Source organism: Echinops telfairi, unplaced genomic scaffold, assembly GCF_000313985.2.
Source record: "Echinops telfairi isolate 266 unplaced genomic scaffold, ASM31398v2 ScPeMD7_7469;HRSCAF=8507_1, whole genome shotgun sequence".
Classification (NCBI taxonomy): domain Eukaryota; kingdom Metazoa; phylum Chordata; class Mammalia; order Afrosoricida; family Tenrecidae; genus Echinops; species Echinops telfairi.
This window is the reverse complement of record NW_022111373.1, coordinates 87,040,474-87,052,154: the sequence shown is the minus strand read 5'-3', so window position 1 is coordinate 87,052,154 and position 11,681 is coordinate 87,040,474. Positions and strand designations below refer to the sequence as shown.

At 36.4% G+C, this 11,681-nt stretch overlaps 1 protein-coding gene across 6 annotated transcripts in view; it reads left to right on the top strand.

Moving 5' to 3' along the window:
- Window positions 1-11,681, top strand: part of CWC27 (CWC27 spliceosome associated cyclophilin) — a 302,723-nt gene that overhangs the window by 149,516 nt on the left and 141,526 nt on the right. The window contains exon 12 of one of the 6 annotated variants that reach the window (XM_045285122.1): window positions 6,031-6,068. The exons of the other annotated variants lie outside the window; for them this stretch is intronic. Within the exon in view, the coding sequence (XP_045141057.1) occupies window positions 6,031-6,053 (23 nt within the window). The 3' untranslated portion in view covers window positions 6,054-6,068. Of the gene's footprint in view, window positions 1-6,030; window positions 6,069-11,681 lie in introns of those variants that run through there. 6 annotated transcript variants of the gene reach the window in all.

The following is an 11,681-nucleotide window of genomic DNA, read 5'->3' as shown; positions in this document are numbered from 1 at the left end:
TAATAAAGAGTTGAAAGACATTGAAATATATATTTGAATGAAACAAATTATTTTTAAAATCATAGTAATGCCATAAATTATAAACCAAATTGAAAAAAGTAGGATTGATAAACTGTGACTATATCATATAGGCAAATTTAACCTAAAATAGAAAAAGCTGTATTGGCAGTATTGAAATTTGAAAGAAAAACAGTGGTTTATTTTATATATTTTTTCAAATATATAAGATATTTTACTTTAATTTCTTTATTCATTTTTTTAAGCTAGTAATTAATGAGTACCTCGTGTCTGAAGAACTGTGCTAGACTAGGGGTATGACATTTATAATAGATATGTGGTCCATGGTCTAACAGGAGTCAGAGGCATGCAAACAGATAAATTAGATAATAATTCTGTACAATTAAGACCTGTATTAGTCATAAACAGTGTTGGCTAGTTTATTTGCCTGTATTTAAACATATTAAATTCCATGATATATGAGTTGTATCAAATGATGCTATCATTTTTTAAATGTAGGTTCTAATCCTCATTGTAATAGCTACACAGAACTCAGTTAATATTAATGATTGATTAAGGAAATTAGCAGACTGTGATGTAAGTGAGAAGTGCCCAGGACACATTGTAGTTGTTCATCAGGGTATGGTTTAAAGTTTTAGGGAGGCTAATAAATGTTAAAGGATATACCATTCAGCTGTAAGCCTTAACTGGAAGGCCTTCAGCTCAAACTCCATGAGTCAGCAAACCCAGCTCTTTGAATCAAGTGCCCAAAGACACCCTACTCCAGTAGCCTTAGCCTGAAGGCACTCAACATCACCTCCATGGGACAAGTCCAAACTCCTCAAATTAAGTGTCCAGGGGCACCCCACCCAACAAGCAAAAGCACTTAGTTTCACTTGCTACGTAAGTTGGGAAGTCCACAACTCTGTTTCATGGTCTGGCTTCCAGTTCTACTGCTGCTTCTTTGATGTCATAGTTGTCTTCTAGATCTAAGAGGTTCACTGTGCTGGGATCCCAGGATATAGAGGACACACTTCACTCCTGGCTCTTGCTGGTAGAGAGATCCTTTCTCTTGCGTTTCAGATGGTGCATTTTATACTGAGCATAATGGCAAGCCCCTGAATCCTTGTCACAGTTCCTAAAGTGAATCCTATCAGCATCTTACCCCCACCTTGTTAAACCCATAACTAAACAGGAAAAGGTAGGAGTCAGAAGAACCACATTAAATCATTCACTGCCCCTGCAATGTAAAGAAATGTAAAGATTTGTCTTTTGAAAGAACAATTTCTTAACTAGAAAGAAGAGTTTATTTCAGCATTCTAGGAAAGTTAGCCATGTTAAACAATTCAAATTTCTTTCTAGAAAAATGGGTCACTTAATTACTATTATTTTCTACTAGTCAGAATGGATCATTTTGTGTATACAGTATATGTTTTTAATTTTTAGAATAATTTTAGGCTTACATAGGAGTTAGAAAAATAGTACAGAGAGTTCTTGTATACCTTTAATATTAGGGTCTTTTATAGCCATAATGTAATTTTCAAAACCAAGAAATATACACTGGTACAATACTAGTAACTAAACTACTGGCCTTATTAAAATTTCACCAGTTTTCCACTGAGGTCCCTTTTCAGCTTCCATGCCCTTGAGACTTTTGAAGTTATATTGTAAAATGTCTCAGTTTGAGCTTGTCTTATATTTTCTCACAATAAGATTCTTGTCAGTGCATCTCTCCGGGCTTACATGATGTCTGTTGTCTTATCCTTGGAGATCATACCTTGAGAATTTGGTTCAAGTGGTATCTACTAGGCTGCTACCCTATAAAGCTATTCTTATTTCCTCTTCGATTTATAAGGATCTTGGGGAAAATAGACTGTACAAATATGCTGTGTCTCTTCAAACTTTTCCCCAGTAATTTTAACATCTTTTGGTAAATCTTCACTGTAATAGTAACTTATTATGCTCTTCTAATGGTGACTTCCTATTCTCATATTACATCTACTTTATTACTTGGAATTCTATAAAAAGAACTCTCTTATTTATTTTTGTTTTACTTTTTTTTAACAGAATTTATTTTGTTCAAATACTTCTAGATTTGGCCATTGGAATATCTTTCATATTGATTCCTCTGCATGCTTTTTTGACTTGCACCAGCATTCTATAAGAACCATTCATTATTTTCCAGCCCCACAAGATGCTCCTGGCTTATCTTGTGTTTTACCTCGTCAACTCTAGAATCAACTGCTTCTCCAAGGTCCTTCTTATTGGAGAATCTTCTTATTGATTCTTATGATTGGTGAATCATGTTTATAAACCAAAATCTCAGCATTAGTTGGCCTACTTTATTCCTATTCTGAGTGTAATTGGAATTATATATATTAGCTCTTTCCAGCAGCTTTATTGGCATATAATTCACATATAATTCAGTTGTTCAATCAGATCAAAAGAGTTGTACAATCAGCACCACAATCAGTTTTAGGACATTGTTTTCATTCCTATACTCATCGTTATTAACTCCCCAATTTCCCCCAACCTCTCCTGCCATGCCTCCAAAACTAAAACCGATCCAAACTCACTGTCACCCCAGTCAATGCTAACTAAAATACTGACCATGCAATTGTTTATGGGAGTAGAAAGCCCGGTCTTTCTCCCACATTGCTGCTGGTGGTTTCAAACTGCTGACCTTTGAAATTGCAGCCCAATGAGTAACTACTATACCACCAAGGCTCTGGACATACCCATAAGGAACCATTAATCCAGTTACTGTATAGAGATTTACTATTAGAAGATTCTTTCTTAAATCTATGTACAACACACATTAATGATGGCCAGATTTTTGGAATTGTATTTTTTTCCAAACTTACTTGCAGCTTTTTAAAATGAACAGTTACTTATATAAATTACATTTATTATGAAAGATTTCTGTGTGTCAGTAAATATTATATTATATCTGAAATTGACATGTTTCTAGTAACTATAACATGTGATTTTTATGTCCAGTTCTACTTCTTTCCTTGTGCATGATTAAAAATTATGTCATGAGCTATTTTCACTGTATATCATTTAGAAATACATGCATCCTTGAATGCATGCCAGAATCTAGCCTATTTTCCCAGTCAAAGGATATTCTGAGGTTAGAACAATGCAAACTCTGGGAACAGATCCAGAGGTTCTCATATGCATTTCCATAGTAAAATTCGCACATGAAAAGAACTGGAAAATGTTATTTGACCTTGGCTTTGTAACTTCATGCATCAGTTAAACTAAATGCCTTCCTGATTCTGTGTAGGAAAGATTTCCTGATTAGTCTATATGGCTACATATCTGCCTTTTCTAAAACATTTCATTTTAGTCCAAGATTATCAGGGTATGTTACCCTTCTGAATGATTTGATCTTTGAACATTATATGCTATATCTAGTAATTTAATTTGCTAATAGGCTTAGTTAGGACAACTTATAAAAACATCACCAATAAAATATTTGCTGCAGTCAATTCCAACTCATATTGCGCTTACATATGATTTCTAATATACTGTACATTTTTATGGGAGCAGACAACCTCATCTTTCAACCACAGGGCATTGGTGGGCTTGGACCCCTTGACAGGTGATTAAAAACTCAACTCTTAACCCACTGTGCTTCCCAGCCTCATTAATAATTATTAGTAGAGCAAAATGTTATATAAGAGGGGACTTCAAAAATTTCATAGAAAATGGAAAGACAAAAAAAAAGATAAATCCACTTTGAAGTGCCGTCAGGTCTGTCCTCCACATTAATTACTTTTTGGATGCATATCCCATACCTTTAATATGTTGTTAGGTGCCATGGAGTTGGTTCAGACTCATGGCAACCCAGTGTACAATAGAATGAAATGCTGTCTGGTTCTGTGCCATCCTCACAATTGTTTTTATGTTTGAGCTCTCTTTAGCAGAGAGCTTCTAAAAATGTAGTATTCTTGATGTTGTTACTAGATATCATCCAGTCGATTCCAACTCATAGCAGTCCTAGGTACTGCAGAAGGAAACAGTTCCCAGTGTGTCATCTTACATGCTTGCTAGATTTAAGACCAAGGAGCCCTGCTGATGTAGTCATTATGTATTGTGCTGTGACCTGCAAGATCAGTAGTTCAAAACCACCGGGTACTCTGTGGGAGAAAGATGGGACTTTCTACTCCAGGAAATTGTTACACGCTTGGAAACTGTGAAAGGCAGTTCTACTCCACCCTACACGATCGCTATGAATCAACATCGATTTGATGGCAGTGAGTAGAGTATTAAAGTAGAATTGAGACTATTGTTGCAGCCACTGTGTCAGTCTATCTAGTTGAAGGTCTTACTCTTTTTCACTAACCCTCAACTGAGCATGATGTCCTTTCCTAGAGACTAGACCCTCGTAATAAACTGTCCGAGACAACTTCTTATTATCCTCACTTCTAAGAAGCATTCTGGCCATACTTCTTCTTCTAGTATTTTTTCATCAGCACTGTAATTCAAGCACACCCATTCTTCTATTTTCATTATTCATTGTCTTCTGTCTTCCTTATTCATTTCAGATGCAGATGAGTTATTAGAAAGTACCATTTCTTTAGATTTTTCTTGTGAGTTATGCAAAGGTTTACAGAGTAGGTCATTAATTTTATATTCAAGAATTCAGACATATTTAGTTTCAACTTACCCATTGCAATCCCGTCAGTGTTCCATTACTTATCTCACTTTTTTCCTGTTTCCTGTTTCCATTTCTACTCCTTTCCCAACATTCTGAACTTTATTCTTCAGTAAATATTGCCTTTTTGATGTGAAATGGTTCTAGCACAGGGTTGAGTTCAGTTCTAGAACTAAAGGGTCATTAATGGCCATACTCTTGGGGTTCCAACGGTCTCTCATTGGTCAGAAAGCATAGTCTCTTTTATGAGTTTAAGTTATGTTAAACGTTTTTCTGCTACACTATTCAGGACCTTCTCATGTGGTTCTTTTTGGTGCAGTTTGTCAAGTTAGCCAGACACTGTTTCCTTCTTCTTCTCCCAAGGTTGTGGAGATTGATGTTTGCATGGTCCATTAGTGCCTTGAACTAGTTATTTCTATAGGTCTTAAAGCTTTCATCACTACTCTTTGTTCTGTTGCACCTTGGATAGCTGACGGGGAGCTTTGACGACTCCAGTCACTACTCACCAGAGTAGGATGCACTTGTCTTAATGAACTATGTTATGCCAATTGACTTACGGTGTTTGGTTATTTCTACGAAGTTTTCTTATGTTTGCCCAACTATATGCTTTACTAATTCCTGAATATCTTTGCAGCTAAGGTAACATGCCACTTCTTTACTGTCAGTTTTTCATACTGTGTAGTGGCTATGTGTTGCTGTGATTATAGAAGCTATGTCATTGATGTTTCAAATGTCAGCAAAGCCACCCAAAGTGAACACGTTTCAGAGTATTTCCAGACTAAGAACAGACTACAAAGAAGTTATAGGCTGTCCACTTTAGAGGAGTTAGGTATTGAAAACCTTATAAATTGCATCAAAACCTTGTCAGACTCTGAAATCCTAATAAAAAGAAACAAAACATTATCAGAGATAGTGCCAGATGAATGAGTCCCTCAGGTCAGAAGGCACTCAAAATATGGCTGAGGAAAAGCTGCCTTCTCAAAGTAGAATCAACCATAATAACGTGGATGGAGCAAGTTTTCGGTGCCTCCATTTACTGATGGGGCACGACTCCCAATGAGAAGAAACAGCTGCAAAAATCAATTAATAATTGGAACTAGGAATTTACAAAGCATGAATCTAGGAAATGTGGAAGTTGTCAAAAATGAAATGGAATGCATACAAAGCAGCACTGAGTGTATGAGACTGGTGCAGAGCAGCAGGCTGGCTCCCTGGTCTATGGAGGCAGAGGTCTTGACTTCCACCACAGAGATCTTGAGCGTATTCCATTTGCAGCTCTTCTTCTAATGGTCCTGGATTGTTCTGTGTACTTCTGAGATGGCTCTCATACAAGGAATGGTTTTGACCGAGTCTTAGTTGTTGTCTTTCAGCATCTCATACCCCAACGGAATAGAAGATGAAGCCACATCCTCTGCTGATGTAGAAACCCAGAACACTTTCCACGCTAGTCCTCTTCCAGAGAGTCTCCTCCAGAAATGAAGTGTAGCCACAGGCAGAGAGGCTCGAATTCATAATACGTTACAAAAGGGCTTATATTACAGCTAGAAGGGCCAGATTAAGTAATTGACTACATCTCAATCCTTCAGGGTTATTTTCAAAAGTAAATTGGCTAATGAGAAATTTAATTTAATAAATTTTCAGTGTTTCATAAACCTAATGATTTTTTATATATAATAAGAATATAGCTATTACTGTTTCATTTTGTTTCTTATACAAATGTTACAAATGGAAAATACAAGTTTTAAAAATGTGTTAGTTACAATTAAAACAGAATTATTTTGACTACATGTATATATGACATAAAGCAAATTGTCTGAATAATGTTTTCACTTTTTTTTTTCATGTCTGTGTTTCTATAATGATGTTTTGTTGATGGGGAGGTGTGAGCGACTATACATCTTTAACTAAAGCTTCCAGTAGTAGTGTTTTCTGGATTTATGAATTCATCTGGCAGGCCTAACTCTGAGGGGCTAACACCACTTTATTTTAAAATGTAATGTAATATCTTGTGGACTAAAAGCAATTGAGAAGAAAGCTATAAGAACAAGAAACACTTCTGTTCTGATGCCTGCTTTTGTCCTTTTTGCTTGAATTGAGGTTTCCCATTTAATTGAATGCTCTAATGACCATTATACTTTTTCAAAACTTCATTGGTATTCTTAGGAAATCAGCTTTAACCATGGAATTTTATTCAATTAATTTTATAACTTTACTTAGGGTCCTGGGCCAAATTCTTAGCCAAATTTGCATGAACAACTAGGTTCTTCCTAGTTCAGGTATGACCAAGGAAATGCAATGGAAACAGACTAATTTTACAATTTTGGTGAAATGGAATGATAATTAGGACAGGAAAGGGTCTGGGCCAAAGCACTGCTAGAAACTCAATCTCCTACTTAAAAAGCAAGGACTGCATATGCACTATAGATCGCAACTTAAACGAAATCCAACCTAAATCCCTGTTGGATTTTGAGCAGAGTTGGAAACAGCAGTGCCCCCCTCAAAGATGGCAGTCAGTTGTACCACTTTGAATGTATGGCCCTCTTTACAGTCCTGTCAGTAAGCCAATCATACATTTCACCAAAACCCAAACCCACTGCCATCTAGTCAATGCCAACTTAGAGTGACCCATATGGGGTTTCCAAGGGTTGTAAATCTTTATGGAAGCAGACAGCTTCGTCTCCTCTTGCAGAAAAGCTGTGATGGATTTGAACCGCTAATCTTGCAATTAGCAATCCGACCTTTCCCTGACAGCACCTCCATGCTCCTACTCACACACATTAAGCTCCTAAAAAGGTTCTCTATGCCTCTTCAGATTCTTTGATTCCAGGGCTTCAAAACATACTTTTCCCTGTTTCAGTTCATACTGCAGATCATTCACTTTTAAAAAATGTTGGTAAAAGTGGGGTCTGTTCTGTTTTCATTTCAACAGCCTCATGACTGAACAAGTTGAACTGTTTAAAGTCCTATTTTAAAATCTGGACCTATCTGTTGCTCAGTGTATATATTTAAAGATAAATGTGGACTGCTATTCTTCATGTCACAAGAAAATTATTAGATAATAGATTTAATTACAATTCCCAGAAAGAAAAATATCATATTAATATTATGTGATTATTGTCAGTTACTGTCACGTTGGCTTCTTACCCATAGAGACCCCACAACAGAATGAACTCATCAGGATCATGATTCATTGTTACCCATAGGGTTTCCATAGGAAGTAAATCACCAGGCTTTTCCGCCTACTCTGCCTTAATCCGAAAGCTTCTCTGAAAACTGTTCGGAATTCATAGCAACATATAAACTTTCACTGATTGACAGTGTTGGCTACTCACAAGGTACATTGATCTGGAATTGATGGTGACTCTCATTCTCGGTAAGTGAGAATTTTGCCACTGAACCATTATTGCCTGTGTGTATGAATATAACCTTGTGTTAGGAAGGCTTGACTTGGAGAAACAAATCCAGTGATGCACATACATGCATAAAAGAAAGAGCTTGATTTCAAAAAATAATTATATATCAAGAAAGCATCCTGGCCCAGTCTAACTCAATTCTTTAAGCCTGATACTAATCACAAAGTCACTTTTGAGACTCACATAGCCACATGCGATGATGCAGATTGCAGGAAGATCACAGGCTGGTGGGTGCAGAGTCATGTGGATCCATGCTCTCAGGGTGGTCAGCAAGCAGAAAGATGAGGTGGGGGAGAGAAACTGGGTAGGCCCCTCATTCTTTGCTTGTAAGGAGGCCACATTCCCCAAGGACACAGCATCAGGCTGACCTTATTGACAGGCTTGAGTCCACCCCTAGTCGACTGTGTAGTTGACATAAAATCATCTGACTACCACAACCTTATTTAATATTGCCCTTTATTTGTCAATTTACATTTGGAAGATGAAAGAAATAGGGTGGCAAGGAATGCACTTGTCTTTTCAGTCATATAGCTAACAGATTTCTTCATAGCTTGAAATTTGACTCTTTCAAATTCAAAATAGTTCAGTTTCTTAATGTAATACAGAATCTGCAGTAGTTTCTAGCATCCCAATTTAAGTAAACAAGGAATGTAGTGTTTTACTTTATATATCAATGATGTCAAAAAGAGATGTACTGCAGGACAGTCCTGTTTACAGCCTCAGCATCTCTGGCTTCACAGTAAATCGTCCAAGTCTGTGCAGTGGACTGTTGTAGGTGGATAAATTCTGAATGAGATTGATAGTTCATTGGGGATAGAGTTGGTGTCCTGTGTTGACTCTTTCAAGTTCTTTAATAAACTGTATAGTCTTTTTTGTTAAATTATGTTTCTAAGTCCTTTCAAAAAATGCTTTAAGTCTCCTCATATCAAAACCAATACCAAACGGAACATAGTCACATAAAGATACAGGTTTGGACATATTCTGTAATCGGCTTTAGGGAGATAAGGCGTCAGATCATTTTTTCCTAAGTTATAAGCAGACAATGCCTGCTCTATGACTAGTGCCAAAAAAGAGCGGAGGGAGGGATATCTGAGCTTATAAATAAAAAGACTTTTAAAGTCTCTTCAGGAAGCACATTCTGAGGTGCTTAGTACCTACCTCTCAAGTTTCACTGGCCATTTCAGGTTTCTTCAAGCTATCTTTTTAATACTAAATTAAGCCAAATGGGAGTCCTTCTGGCTTGATAGGTTGTGAGAGTAGATAGCTTTTGACTACTTCTCATGTATCTAATATATAATGTTAAACTAGCTTAATCTTTTTTGTTGTTGTTATAAGAAACAGACACTCTTTTGAAATGTTAGATCTCTGTTGTACCGTATTGAGTAAATTTCCTGGTTTTGTCTAAAACAGTTAATTTTTTCTAGGTACCCATAAGTTGCCTCCCCCACTCTTAGAGGCCATAAATATCAGACTTCTATTACCATAATTCCTGCTCTTAATCTGTGTGCTAAATTTTTAACATTATTTACATGGAAAATGAAAGTTTATTTTACTTGGCTCATAGAAAGCCTCTAGCCATGGATTTATTTTTATTTTGGACATGATGCTAACAAATTGAGTATCTAGCCTCAAAGACCAAAACATTTAAGACTTGAAAATGAAAAGTAATGGCAGGTATATCTTATTGGGATGATTTTTATGGTATGAGAACTTTATCTGGATAATTTTAAAATAGAGTAAGAACAAATAAGCAAAAAATAAAGCCAGGGCAGGGGTTCACCTGTGGACTTACTTAACACCAATTTAAAAAAGATTATTTAATAGCCAATAGGCTAAAAAAAAAAAAAAGAAGGGGGTAAGGCACAGCTAGAGACATTCTTTCCAGCAGCCTCTGGAGAGTAGACAAGGAAACACAAATATGTAGTAATTGAATATCATACATCTATTTGGTGTCTATACTTAAGAACTCTGAGAGCATGTCACTATTGAAAGATGAAAAAAAAATTTTAATCATTTAAATGGGGGCTCTTACAACTCTTATAACATTCCATACATCAGTTGTATCAAGCCTATTTGTACATATGTTGCCATCATTTCCAAAACATTTTCTACTTGAGACCCTAGTATAAGCTCATCTTTTTTCCTCTCCCACCCTCGTGAATCCTTGATCAATTCTGTATTATTTTTATTTCAAACCTTACACTGTCCATTATCTCCCTTCACCCACATTCCAATTATTTGCCCCCTTTGGGGGCATGTGCTAAATATCCAACCCTGTGATGGGTTGCCCCCTTCTCCCCTTTCCTGACCATTCCCCTACCCTCATGATATCGCTACTCTCACTACTGTTCCTGAGGGTATTATCTGCACTGAATTCCAAGTGTGGAGAGCTCTTATCTGTACCAATGTGTGTTTTCCGGTCTAGGCAGATTTTTAAGGTAGAACTGGGTCATTGGGTGGGCGGGGGGAGCATTCTTGAAACAGAGGAATGATGTGTGTTTCGTTGGTGCTATACTGCACGTTGTTTGAATCATTTCTTCCTTATAACCCTTCAGTGGGAGGATATCCAGTTGTCTACAGATGGGCTTTGGGTCTCCACTCCAAACCCCCTTGTTCATATCAATATAGTTGTCTGTTTTGGATCTTTTGATACCTGATCCTGTCAACACCTCATGATCACACAGGCTGGTGTGCTGCTTCCATGTGGGCTTATTTGCTTCCCTGCTAGATGGCTGTTTGTTTAACTTCAAGCCTTTAAGACCCCAGACGCTATTTCTTTTGCTAGCTGGGCACCATCCACTCTCTTCACCACATTTGCTTATGCACCCATTTTGTCTTCAGCGATCCTGTTAGGAAGGGGCGTATCAAAGAGTGCCAGGTTATTAGACAAAGTGTTCTTGTGTTAAGGGAGGCCTTGAGTAGAGATCCAAAGTCCGTCTGCTAGAAAGATGAAATTTTTGGTGCTCATTGTAATGAACTTGATTCATTAAGAAAAGATTAAGTGGTATTTATTATTTAATGGGCAATGATTCTAACCTAAGTTGTTAAAAATTAATCACTTTCATAAACTAAAGATATTACTCTTACTTAGAATACTCAATTATGTTAAATACCTCATTTCTAAGAAGATCTGAAAAAATAAAGCATCGACTCAGAACTAGGATAATCTAGTGGAATTTTATTAAATGTATGTTTTATTTTTCAGAATATTCTAAGAAGCATGCTGTTTTTAACTGGCATTTTTTTTGGGGGGGGTGATATCTGTATTAAAAATATGAAAATCTTTTAAAGTTGTAGAAAAAATGCAAAGAGGTATATGTCCTCACAATTAGATTAAGAAAGTTTTAATAAAATGGAAAAGAAATAATAATTATTAATTTGAGAGTTCATAAAGTACTTTATTCTCTTTTGGATAGTCTATACATTTCATACTTTCTTAACTTGCCACCATGAGCAGATCTTGAATTTTACTTTGAGGACCATAGATTATTGAGCATATTTAATTTTTAGGTACAGAGAAAAACTCTAAAAGATCCACATTTTTATTGTATCTTGAATTCCGGATCTTCTTGTAACCTCCTTCATTGTTGTTTAGGACTCATTCATCG